This window comes from Hydra vulgaris, chromosome 01, assembly GCF_038396675.1.
Source record: "Hydra vulgaris chromosome 01, alternate assembly HydraT2T_AEP".
NCBI lineage: Eukaryota > Metazoa > Cnidaria > Hydrozoa > Anthoathecata > Hydridae > Hydra > Hydra vulgaris.
Window position 1 is genome coordinate 12,825,406 of NC_088920.1, and position 14,595 is coordinate 12,840,000.

The 14,595-nt window shown below is 28.7% G+C and overlaps 1 protein-coding gene across 1 annotated transcript; it reads right to left on the reverse strand.

Moving 5' to 3' along the window:
* Positions 1-1,407: 1,407 nt before the first annotated feature.
* Positions 1,408-1,833, reverse strand: LOC136074106 (uncharacterized). The gene has a single exon (XM_065786407.1). The coding sequence runs from the start codon at positions 1,831-1,833 to the stop codon at positions 1,408-1,410; it is 426 nt and encodes a 141-aa protein (XP_065642479.1).
* Between the last annotated feature and the right edge of the window lie 12,762 nt (positions 1,834-14,595).

Here is a 14,595-nt window from a genome sequence, read left to right on the forward strand (position 1 = left end):
TGTTAGACCAACCATCCAATGGTGAGTCTGTGCATGTGCTCTTTGAATAACCAAGTTTGTAAAGGGATGTTTGCGAGGTAAAATTATAAGGTGCTCACCTCATATACGACCCATGTAAATTATTAGCCCATCGTGATTTCTATGTAATTGTAATCTTTCTGACCTTTCTTTATATTGTTCAGATTTTTCAAATTCGTATTGATCAATTCTGATCAGCTTCTGCATTGCGTTGCTCCTTTCAGTAGCTGATAGCACACCTCGACATTTTCTTTGACTTTTGGGATTGATAATGATTCTTAAGATCCATGTCATTATTCTTATAACTTTTGGGAGTTGATACTTGTTCCTAAATTCAAAGTTGTTAAACATGTCGACTGTGGTAAGGTTAAGCATTTTTGTTGGATTTACTTCTTTCATTACTTCTTCCATTTGTGTATGAGCTATATTTGGTGGCCACTCCTTCTTTTTGGCAAGCCATGTTGGACCGTTGAACCATATTTGTGGAATTTTTCCATTTTTAATTCCTCTACTTCCAATATCAGCTGGGTTCTGATTGGTGAAGCAGTGGCGCCAGATAACCCAACTTCGTTTATTAGTTTCTTTGACACGATTTAATACAAACTGCTTCCATTTACGATTGTCATTAAGGATCCAATGCAGTTCTACTAAACTATCGAGCCACCCGTATATCTCCATAACTTGGTGTCCTTCAAGTGCTAATTTAACGTTTGTAAGAGCATTAGCTACCATGTGTCCCGAAATCAATTCAAGTCTAGGAATAGAACAACCTCGCTATGATATGCGTGATTTGGCTGTAAACAATCCTTAAGTTACTTTGCTTCCTTCATGTACTACTACATATATTGCACTGCAGCAGCCATCTTTGCTTGCATCACCAAATCCATGGATATCAATCTTTTTTATTTTATGATTCAAAACAGTTATACTTCTTGGTATTGGTGTAGGGTCTTGTAAAGTATTTTTCCAAAGCATCCATTCCTTTGTAAATTCAAGTGAAAGTTTTTCGTCCTAAGCAAGCTTTAAATCACAAATTTTTCTATATATAAGTTTTGCTGTTATTGTTTATGGGGAACTCACACCAAGTGGATCAAAAACTCTAGCCAAACTTTTTAAAATTCCTCTTTTGGTTGTGATATTTGTTTGGCGAGTTGGTCTACAATCCATTAATAAAGTGTCCTCATTTTTGTCCCACAACAAACCAAGAGTTTTTAAAGAACGTTTATTTTGTTCATTGATGGTAACTTCATGATAGTTCTCTTTTGAATCATTGGTTTCCAACAGGAAAGTTCGAGTGCCATTTGTGAAGCTGGAATCCTCCCTTTTTGAACAAACGAATTGCTGTTTGTTTCAATTTTGCGACACATTCCAGGTCAACTCCCCCAGTGATTATATCATCAACATATATGCCCTTGTTGCTTTTCTGAATTTCATTCTTTTTTCATATGTCAATAAATGTTGCTTGATTACTCCTCCAAGAATAAAGGGACTAGATGCACAGCCAAACGGGATTCGAGTAAATCTTAGAGTAATTACTTCTTTACTTTTCAAGTCCGATACCCAATAGAAACGGAAAACATCACAATCTTTATTATCAACTCTTATTTGTTGAAAGGCTTGTTTAATGTCTCCAGTAAGACAAACAGGTTGCAATCTGTTTTGTAAAATAACATTGAGTAGTAAGAGTTGCAATGAAGGATCAGTATGTAAACAGTCGTTAAGTGAGGGTGATCCGCATTCTTTAGCTGAAGCATCAAAAACAGTCCTTAGCTTGGTTGTTTCGGAGTCCTCTTTTATCACTGCTCGATGAGGCATGTAGAACATTCGCTTGCCAGTTGGTTTGTTTGGTGCATACTCAATTATCCCATTCCGAGTTGTTATTGAATAATAGCGATATATTTTATAAGATCATTTGGTTCCTTTTCCAGTTTCCTTAGTTAACTATGCAACCTTATGATGCTCCCATCTAAATAAGATGCCAGTTTCAAACATTCCTCTTTCCATGGTAATCCAGTGTGATAAAAACCAGTTTAGTCTTGTTGTAGCTGTTCTTTAAATTCTTCATATACTTCATTTTGATTCCCTTCGCTTTGATCTTCTAGACCAAGAACATCCAAGCTATGTAGTTCTTTGTAACAGTCGTTAGTTGACTTTTTAAAGTATAAACAGTCCGAGGTGCTTTGTCCTGGTCCCATAACTGTCGATCCAAATATGGTTTCTTCTGCAATAGCTTCTCCATCATTTTCAGTCCTGAAGCCTTTCAATTTTATTCTTTCAATATCACCAGCACCAATTATAAAATCAATTTTATGATCATTGTAGTCATTTTCATTATGAAAATGCAATCTCTCCAAGTGTTTAAGTTTCCTTTTTAGGGCGAATATCCTCGGATTTTGTAGTACTGCGAGCACTTTCCTTTCTAACTTGTAGAATTAAATATCAAGGCTGTTGCGTCCGTTTATTGAATATAGAGTTTTGTAGCACAACGGAAGGTTTTGATGCACTAATCCAGTCATTGTTTCAATGTTTTTCTATTCCCAATTATTTGGCTATAACTGTAGGTACTTGATTAGCGTAGATGGAGCATACAAACTACCAGCGCCCGTATCCAAGAGTGCTCTCACTTTATATTTGCCAACGTTCACAACAACTGTGGGATGAATAGTTTGCCCTTCGTATCCAGTCATAAGGATACCCTTTTATGATTCGTTTTTATTTACCCCAGTGCATATAGATGAATAATGCGTTCCTTGACATTGTCAAGAAAGGCATTATTCATAGCAAGAACGTTTGCTGCGACAGTTGGATACTGTGTGGTTTGTTGACGTGCAGTTGAAACAGCGATGGTTTTTTTTAAGATATTGTTTCCTTTGCTGTGTTAAATGAATTTTCGTTCATTCGTGATTGCGATAATTTTGCGAACTGCAGTAGATACAGCTAATGTTTCTAGTTTCGTTATGTTGGAAGTGTTTCTTCATTTGATTTTTGTGCTCCCAATTATTAGGGGGTTTTGAATTTTCTTTTCTAATATTATTTCTTGGGTGTCCAATAGATGATTCTGGGTTTCGTAACGTATATTCACGTAGGGCTTTAATTAGCTGTTCAAAGCCTCATTCCTGCCATTTTGAATCTGTTCGAGAAATATCAGCTTTAACAGGGCCAAGTTTGTCGAAAGTTTCGCGTACCAGTATTTCTTCTGTCTCCAAGTTGTTTAAAGTTTTCAACGAGTTTATGCTTATATTTAATTTTCTGAAAAAATTATGTATTTGATCCACGTCGCTATTTTTTATGTAGGGAAGATCTATGATATCACGACCATGCCTGCGTATAATTTCAGAAGTGATTCCATATTTTTGATTTCGATTAATTTTCGCTTTTTCATAACGATTTACATTAACGATGGAGTCCAGAAATTTCCTCTTCGGCGTGTTTGATAATAGTTTACGTAAGTATGATAATTTAGTTACTGGAGGATAGCTTATGCTTTCAATTTCTGTGCTGAATTGTTCTCAGAACCGCATCCAATCCAGAATAGTCCCATCAAATTTTGAAATTTGTAGTCTGGAAAGTTTTGCTTTACAATCATTTGTGTGTTCACTGTGCATGCTTTTAGTTGATTCTTGCTTTTGTTCATCTAGTTCTTCTTTTACACGAGAAATTTCTTCGTGCATCTTCTTCTTTTATGTAATTTCTCTTTCTATACGGAATTCTTACAATGAGGTCGAAGTTCGCCTCGCTGTTTAATTAAGTTGTTCTGTTGTTCGTACCAGTTGTCGATTTCTTCATTGTCGGCGTTTTCTTCGTCTCTTTTTAATTCTTCAATGTTTTGGATTAAGTTAAAAGTTTCCGACAGTTTTGCTTTGATAGTTGGTTCTAATCTATCTACTGTGTGTATATCGTTATTGTTCAATGATATGCCTACTTCCAGACCAAGTCGCTCAACTTTTGTTAATGTTAGTTCCAATTTCCTTATTAGTGTAGCGATTTGAACTTCGCGTTGCTTAGGAGGCATTTTAAATTCTATTGTATTCTTTGATTCCTTTCGTCAGTTGATAGCTTGTAGAGTGTTCAGTAGATTCCAGTGTCCTGGTAGGGTCGCCAATTTGTGTTGTGAATATTTCTTTCTTTTTAACTGACTAAGGAAGATCAACTCAACGCATTTTTTGTAACTTATTTTTATATAATCTTATCAAGAAAACAGCGTTATTTATATTAAATCTGACATAGTTAGCAATTATCAGTAACTAAAATTAAGATAATAATTACCAACTTTCTACCATTTATTAATTACTGTAAAGATACTAGACGTCATTATGTAATTTAACAAATGTTTATGACAACGCTCAGGTAAATATCCGATGGAAAATAAGCGAAAAGCTACCTAATCGCTACCGATGGGTAAAAAACGCGTTTAAGATATATAAAACAGGTAGTAATACATGTATTCGATAAACTTAACACATCTTGTACTATCTAGTTATTTTTTTCTCATTTAAAAAACTTTGAAAATTTTTTGTTGAAAATTTTTTAGAATCTACTAAATATAATGCAATAATTTACAAACCTTCATGAATGAATGGAATTTTGTAAATGATGAGAACGAGAAAATGTGATATACTGATTATCAAATGCAACCAATTAGTATAACTTTTAAAACATATATATATATATTTATATATATATATATATATATATATATATATATATATATATATATATATATATATAGTTTGTGTGTGTTTGTGATATTCTAAATACTTTATGTAAATTATTGATATTATAATATTCTAAGTAGCATATACAACTAATTTTAATATTTATTGTTAATATACATGGGTGATGTGGTTTTTTAACAGATTATACAGATAATATTTAATATACTTTTTAATACATTAATAAATGTAATATTCTTCTATTTTGAGTTGGAAATTCAATTAATTTGTATTTTACGATAAATGACCACATTAGTTTTTGGTCGATCATTCTTGGCTTTGCAATGCATAACTTTAGTTTTATTCATTTTTATCCTATGCCCTTTTGCTTACAATAGAGTTTTGGATAAAAAAAATAAATCTCAAAAATAAATCTCAAAACATTTACCACTGAAAATCTCAAAATATTTACGACTTTAGTTGTGGTTGTAACCACAACAAGTGGCATAGGAAGGTTTTTAAATGTTTAAAATAACCAACTTTTAAACAAAAAGAATATTTCAAACTTTCATATGTATGACGAAAAGATTTATTGTGAAAATTACTGTGATAATTTATTAGGAGCAAAATACCCTAAAATCTTAGTCAATCCCACGTAATCTAAATGTGAGGGCGATGAGTTGAATTATTTATTTTTTAATAAACATAAAATAGTAATTTATTCATCGTCAGATTTCAAATTTTATGTTTAGATTATTCAGTGTTTAATTTTTACTACCATGTAAAGTTGAGGCCCACACTCAAAGTAAGGGTGGGGAGAGGATTTTTTTCATTGTCATAAAAACAAAACGCTGAATAATTTTAACAAAAATATATAGAAATCTGACAATAAATACATAAATAGTTTATATTTATAAAACAATAATTAATTCAATTAATTGCCCTCACGTTTTAGGTAAGGGCAATAAGATTTTGTGTTTTTGTTCTCAATCTTTTATCACAGTAATTTATATATATATATATATATATATATATATATATATATATATATATATATATATATATATATATATAATATATATATATATATATATATATATATATGCACATATATAAATATATATATATATATATACATATATATATATATATATATATATATATATATATATATATATATATATATATATATATATATATATATATATATATATATATATATATATATATATATATATGTATATATATATATATATATATATATATATATATATATATATATATATATATATATACATATATATATATATATACATATATATACGAAAATTTAATTTTTTGATACTATAATACGGTGTTACCTTATTTAACATTTATCCTAACATTTGTCAAAAGTGTATATATATATATTTGTCAAAAGTGTATATATATAAATTTTCGTTTTTCCTAAAACAAGTTTGCATTTTGATTTGAGAAAATTATTTTTTTAAGTTTTAATAGCTTTAGTAAGTGTAAAAACTCTAATAAGAAAATGTGTATTTTACGCGCATTAAAGTACATTTAAAGATTTCAAAACTAATCTTGTTGTATTCAATAGTAGAATTTTGTATTTAACGTACAACTTTGGATCAAGAACTCTAAGTCTCCTTGTACAAACTGTTTTAATATGTATATTAACTCACTAATTGCGGGCCTAAATGGTTGTGCAGCTGTACTCGTGAGCTTTACCTGTATTCAATAAGTTACTTTTCATAAAGAAAACAAATTTAAACTTTTTGATCCGAAAAACAGTTCATTAAATGCTAAGATAAAAACCATTGAAAATATACCAAATGTAATTCCAAAAAAATTACAAAACAATGTGATATCAATGAAATTATCGATGTTAATATCTTTACTTAAAACAATTTTTATACTTCCCCAAACAAGGACACCTTAAGTAAGATCTTAGTCAAATTCCTGTTTTTGCGATAATCCGGAGGTGAAATAAGTTTTAATAAATAATGCATCACAAAATACACCAATGGAGGTCACCAACATTATTTTTATTAATTTTTTATTCAATTTTTAAGTATTTGATTTTATTTAAATAAAAGTACTGTCGAACGTCAAAAAAACTGTTAAAAGTTTAGTCTAAAATGGCACCTGATCGTAAAGTTATAAACAATATAATATAAAATATAATTTCTATTTTAAGCACAAAGTTTGTTAAACAAAACATATGATAAACATTAGTTTCCAGTTTTGAAGTTTTATAGAATTGTTTTCAAAGTAGTTCTTTTTTTTAACTTTTGAGAGATGCACCGCCAGATACATTAATATATAGGGATTTTAAAAATTGTAGCTTTTTTGTTACATTTATAAAACTATATGTAATAAAAATTAGTTTTTAAGTTAGTTTCAGCTCAATTTTTATCCCAGCAGAAATAAGTTTTTAAACGTGGTAAAAGTAGATAGAGTTAAAGCAAGACCAAAACGAGCAGTAAAAAGAAAAAGGATTATTAATGGAAAGATATTACGTGTCAGTAAAGTTTTAAATAATTTAAATCACTTTTTAAATGATTATATTGAATCTTTTGTTGATAAACGAACAGACATCTTCAAAACGTCGACTTCTTCTTTTCGTAATCTTCAACATATTTTGAACTTAACACCACAAAAGAATGCTTATATCCAAAAAAAAGATGTGATAGGTTAGAAAATAAATGAATGTTCTATTTTGTCAGATGCTGTATCAGTTTCAAATTGCCCTACTTGCTTTCAAATAACTTTAGCAATAACTAAAAACATTAGCAAATAGCAAGGACTTGCATGTGAACTTTCAATTTTTTGTTCAAAATGTATATTTCAAAATAACTTTTATACTTTAAATTATTAAATCAAAAAAGAATCTTTGATATAAACACACGTACAATATACACAATAAGAATTCTTTAAATAGGATAATCTGGAATTCAAAAACTCACAACCCTCATGAACATGCTAATACCATTGACGCCAAAAAACTATGATAAACTTGTTTTAAAAGGTAGTTGCACAGGAAACAACGTCTGATGCTGTAGCTGATTTAAGACAAAATTGTCAAAATGATGATGAGATTTTTGATATTAGTGCAATGTGTGATGGGACATGGCAGCGTAAGAGATTTCCTCATTAAATGGTGTGGTTGCTGCACTCTCATTGGAGTCGATTTTACATAGGGTGCTATTTAAATCTAAATCTTGCTAAAAAAAATCCTACTGCTTATGCCAATTGAAAAATTTACATAATTGTAAAATTAACTTCATTGGTTCTGCAAGTAAAATGGAATGCGAAGGAGCCAGTCGGATTTTCCAGCGATCGATTTAAAAACTTAAACTAAATTATGTTAAATTTTTGGGTGATGGAGATAGTAAAAGCTACAATTTTGTCAAGGATGTTTATCCTGACACTCACGTAACTAAATTAGAATGTGTTGGGCACTATAAGAAGCGTTTTGGAAACAGAAAATTGAAAAAAAAAGTGAGAAGACTAGGTGGTCGTGGAGGATTGACGGATGCAACAATTATTCAATTGCAAAAGTTTTTTGGTATGGCAGTTAGACAAAATACTGGTAATTTAGTCGCCATGAAATCATCAGCACTTGCAACTCTTTTTCACGTGGCATCATCGAAAGATAACAACTCGTACTACCCATATTGTCCAACGGGTGCAATTAGTTGGTGTAAATTCAACAGAGACAAAGTAATTAAAACCAATACCTACAAGTAGTGAACGGAAACTTTCGGCTTCGGCCGAAACCGAAACCGAAATCTCCTAACTGAAAAAGCAATACTCACAACTACCGGCAGTTATGAAAATATATCAACTTCAGATCAAGTTGAGCCTATTACAATTAAAAAAGAACAATACCCTTATTTCACACCAGAACAAAACGGCAGAGGGCTGAAATATGGCAAATTGCAATGCCTGGTTGGCTTGACAATATCTCAAAAATTGATTTAAACTCCAAAGAAGATCTGAAGTTTCATAGATTTTTATTAGAATACAAGATTAAAAGGAAAGTTTGGTTTGTCAAAAGTAGCGAAGAGATTCCTTAGACCTCCACCAACATCTACCGAAGTTAAACGGTTCTTTTTAACTGCTGGAGACATTCTTTCAAATGAAAGAAACAGACTTTCGCCAGATTCCATGAAAAAAAAGTATTCCTCAGAGAAAATACTTCAACTATTACCTTTAATTATTGAAATGTCTTGACATATTATAGTTTTTATCAAATTATGTTACATGGCGATTGCTTAGATATTTGTAAAATAGTATTTTTTGCTTTAATTCGGTGATCATAAAAGGTTTAGGGATTTTAAACATTCATTTTCAAATTTCGGCCTAAACTTTGGTTTCGGTTTCAGCCGAAATTTTGGTTTCGGTTTCGGCTAAAGCTTCACTGAACCCAAATTTCGGTACTTTTGGTTTCGGCTCAAATTTCGGTTTCGGTCGATCACTACCTACAACCAGGCCCTGGCCTTCCCTAAGAGTTTGTGTTCAAGATCAGACCTGTTTTTGAGGACCTCATTAAAGATGATGAGCTTAAAAAATGTCTTCATGGCAAAACACAAAATGCGAATGAGTCCCTTAATGAAAAAATTTGGAATCGTATACTGAAAACAAAATTTGTCACCATTACAGTGCTGAAGTTTGATGTCTACGACGCTGTAGCAAATTTTAATATTTGGATGAAGTCATCAATCCTAATTTTTGAAAAACTTATTATGATTCCTGGCAATTATACAATAAAACAGTTCGAACGCTATTAACAAAATCCACCTTAAACGGTCAATCTATCAAAGAAAGCGAAATAATAAATTGCGTCGTCAAAAATTAAGGACTAAAAAATTGAAAAAAGTGACAAAACCTTAGGAAATGAGAGCAAATTATATGAAAAGGAGGTTTTTAATTTAAATTTGAGTCTTTTATGAAATATTAGTATGTTTGGAGATTTTTTTGTTTAAGGTGGTAGACCACTAATAAAAAAAAATCTTTCAAAAATTACATTTTAGAAATTATTTTTATATAAGTTGATTAAAATTTACATTTTAATGACAATTTTTTTTTTCTTTTTTGATTAATAAATGGCTTGAGAAATTTGGTCCCGAAAACCCCAAAATAGGGTTATTTCGTTGCGGTGAATATCTCAAAAACTATGTATGGTATCAACTTGAAATTTTTTAGACTTGCTTTTAATATAATGAAAAAGATCCTGTACCAAAACAAAAGAAAAACATTGAACAGTTTTTTTTAAAATGAAAAAAACACTTCGAAAACAAAAAAGGGCCATTTTTGGCCATATTTGGACTTTAATATCTTTTTATCGAGTTATCATAATGCAATAAAAGTGGTAGGGGACATCCATAATAACTAAAGGAACAACTCCTGAAAATTTTATGAAAATCAGTTAAGAGAATCAAGAGATAATTACCGCAAAGTCGTGAATTTTAAAGAACTGAGAAAAACACATTTAAACAAAAAAAAAACATTTCACACTTCAAATAAAATATAAAAACACAAAAAAAAAACCTATTGAAAACTATTAACTTATTATAAACGTATTGTGGAGTAAAACTAACGCAAAATTAAAATAAAATATGTTTTAAAAAAGTGATAATATTAATAAACAATACTATTATTAAAGTAGTATTTCAGTTAGAAAAAAAAGTTTTTCTTTTGATTTGCGATTATAAAAATTATAAACTTAATTAAATATTTGTTTATAGTAAATAAATAAAAAGTTTATAGTAAATAAATAAAAAAGACTAAAATTCTACTGCACCATAACATAAACTCTCTTCTTCCTCATCTTCGTCCCTTACGAATACTTCTTAACTGCTTTCGCCTGCTTTTTCCCTTTTCATTACATTTTTTTTCCATATTTCTAACTCTTTTCAAATCAGACGATGCCAAAAAACTTAAAGAATAATACCCTGGTTTTAAATAAAGTTTTTCAAAAACTCTATTGATACCATTAAGTCGATCATTAAAATTAATGATTGCAGAACAGCAACCTAAATATAATACATCAATTCCAACAAAAACATCTTTTAGACAACGTTTCCAAAATAAAGCATTTAAAGACTCATTTTATAGTTTTACTAGGATAAAACTTTTGCTCCCATTGGCAAGATGCACATGAAAAAAATATAAAGTGTGATAAACCTTTTTTACGTTTAGCATCATGGTTAAAATTAACATTTGCAGAACATTTTAGACAGCAACTTATGGCAGTAATTATTTCTTCTAAAATGTTAGTGTTCATAAAAATATAGCAGTCATTGGACTGATCATCATTAGCAGAAAAATTATTTTTATTTACAAAATCATTATTTACAATATCGACGGAAGATTTAATACTGCAACAGGATGACAATATCTTCATTTTTTTGCAGAGCTACATTTGAATTGTAATTCTTATAAATTAGATAGATTTTCTTCAGCTACAACGTTTGATGATTTATGTTGGTTTCCTCTGAAGAGTCTACGTTTCTTGCTATACCTTATTTTATTTCTTTTATCTTTATTTCCCATTATTTGAGTTATTATTTAACCAAAGTATAGAAGACAGAAAATTAGCATAAGAGAGTTGTGGTCGCTGTAAAGTAATTAGACATTTACTGAAGAAACCGTTGAAAACCATGTAACACACTGCACCAAAAGCATTTAATAATAAACAAAAAGTAGTTTTAGAGTAGCAGTCACCACAAATGAAGTTTTTTTGTATTAATTTTTATGGTATTTTGTGGGATAACTTCCTTTTTAGCTACATAGCAACGGAATAATTAATCTGTTGCTACGGACAAATTTATGAAAATGCCTAAACCACATTATTGAAAACTGATTTTTAATAGGGTTAGCTTTATTTTGATATAAAACTAATATGAAATTCGTAATCTACGATAATTATATTACTTAAAAACTTTAAAATTGAAAAAATGATTTTTTCGATTTTTAATAGTGGTCTACCACCTTAATAATTTTACGTTCGTAGGGTTTTCTCAGTTTGAAGTCTTTTAATATGCCGGCCAATGTTGCAAGAAAACCGCTTACGCTTTTTGTCTCGAACTTTCAGCATATCTTCATTTTAATAAGACCTATTTTTTAAATGGAATAGAATTATGATTTCTTAAGTAAAAAAACTAGTATCGTGTGTTACCTTTTAAAAATTGAATTTTTTTATAATACCATTTTTGGAGGACATTTTTTTTCTAAATCTGTTCCTTTTAAAACACTCATGCACCTATTCTAAATGTAATACCAAAGTTTCACTTAGTCTTTTTTAATAGTTTTTGCTAATAATTAACAGAATCTTGGCCGGCGCAAATCATATTTTCTGCATATTTTGAGGGTTTTTAGGGGTAAAAGCAACAATCATTGATTAAAAAAAAAAAAAAAGTATAAATTTTTCGTTTTCATTATATATAGTATGTTAGAATACTTAAAAAGTTTTCTTATATTCTCAATATTTAAAATTGGGGGGTGATCTCTCTTAAAAAACATCATTCAAAATAATAAAGCGCTTGCTTTATAAGCAAGAGATACAGCTTCAAAATGAGCTTTGGACATATGTTCGCGTCACGGTAAGAAAGGAGGCGTGAACTTCATGGTTAAATGCACTTCCGCAGTGCTCTGTGAAAAGACCGATAGGACCGCTTGGAACACCTAAAAAAAATAAAAAAATAAAAATATATAAATATATACATATGTAAATTATGTTAGTGTATTCTTCAAATAGAGTGCTCAATGTTCTTAAAAAAGAGGGCAATAATAAATTAGTAAAAACACTTATCTATCTTTTATCTTCAACATAATGTTTCACCATCAGTATGTTCATCAGGAAGTATGTCTAAACATAAAAAAAAAAATTCAAGTTATAGAAAAATAATTTCAAAGGAAGTTGGGAATTCTTATAAATAATTATTTAATAGCTGTAGTGTTTTGCAACCAGGAAGCTGCATCAACTACATTAGATAATTAAAAAATCATGATAAGAATTCTTAAGAGTTAGGATAAATTTTAGACTGATAATTTGTTTTTATAAATTATAAAAAGTTTTTGACCACGTAACTAAGATATAAATAATTATTTCTTAGTTACGTGATCATAATATACTTTGTTGAAACAGACAAATGTGTAAAGCTTTTTTTGTAACTATAAAAGTAAAGGAGAAGTGCACTAACATATCGTTTTGATATTTAAAAAAAGATGCATATAAAGTGGTAATCATACAAAAAACTGTCTACCAATATCATCGAAAATAAATCAACGATCTGATTTTTATCAAAATAACTCAATCTTCTTTTAGTCAACTTTTATAACTGATTTTAAGGAGATATATAAATGCAACTAAAAAAAGGTCTAAACCATCAACTTAAACGAATTATTCATATTTCAGAGATAAATTTGAAACTTTCATCAAACACTGTAAATGATTTTAAAAATTTAAAGTCCTTTATAAATCACTATACAGGTCACTCTTCATTTAGAATCAAATTTTATGCACACCAAATGGGTCACCCGTCAGAAAAAAGTTAAAGAAAAACTTTAAGTTAGAATTAAACGGCAATGAATTAAAAACCATATTTACATTTTTAACATACTTTTAAAGCGTTTATATAAAAGTATTCTTAAGATTAATTTTTAAACACACACACACACACACGTATATATATATATATATATATATATATATATATATATATATATATATATATATATATATATATATATATATATATATAATATATAAATATATATATATATATATATATATATATATATATATATATATATATATATATATATATATATATATATATATATATATATATATATATATATATATATATATATATATATATATATATATATATATATATATATATATATATATATATATATATATATATATATATATATATATATGTATATATATATTAGGGTGTCCAAAACGACGAGAATTTATTTAGTTTTTAACTATTTTTATATTTTCAGTGTCAGTTTTAAATGTTTTTTATTTACTAAAAGTAACAAAAAAAAAAATAATCATAAAATTTTTATTTTGACCCCCCCCCCCCGCCGCTCTTTTTTTGTATTTTTTTTTATAAAAAGTGACACATAAGACTAAAACTAATTATGATAATCAATCATGTTCACATTTTTTATAATTTTCTTGTGTAATTTCGTTTGATAAAACTTAATCAAATGTTATTTTCAAAAAAAATTCATATATGACCCCCAGCAAAAACAATTATAAGCCCCTTTAAAGTGTTCTTGCCCCAAAGCAATCCCTAATATACTCCTTTATATATCTATTATTTATATCCAATATAATTAATTATTATTATAATTTCAAATAGTTTTGTAATAAATAGAAATAAAAATTTATGAAAAATAAATTGTCACCTGGTATTTAATTTTTGCCCCCCCCCCCCCCCCCCCCCCCCCCCCCGTCCCTATCTTTTTTTATAATACCCATGTTGTATGTTTTTTTCTGCCAAATTTGGAACTTTAAAATTAAGTTTTTTATTATAACAAAAAACTTAATAAATACTCAATTATTAAACAAAGTAGCAAAGAAATGATTGGTATAGGTTTATAATATTAATGCACAGTAAGAATAAATACTAAGAAGTTCAAAATCTCATTTATTTCAAAATTATAAAATCAAAATAACAATAATATAAAGGTATAATAAGAAAGAGATTGTATAAGGCATATTATCAAAAACTAAGTTTTTGAATTGCTTGTTTCTTTATGTTAGGAAGAACTTTCCAGTGGTGTTCTAATGCACATAAAAGAAATTCTTTTTGCTCTTCATCTTTCGTAATAGATATTGCATAGTCTTGAATTAGTTTTACAGCTCGTTCTGCTGTATCGTTTACAGATTTCAGTGATT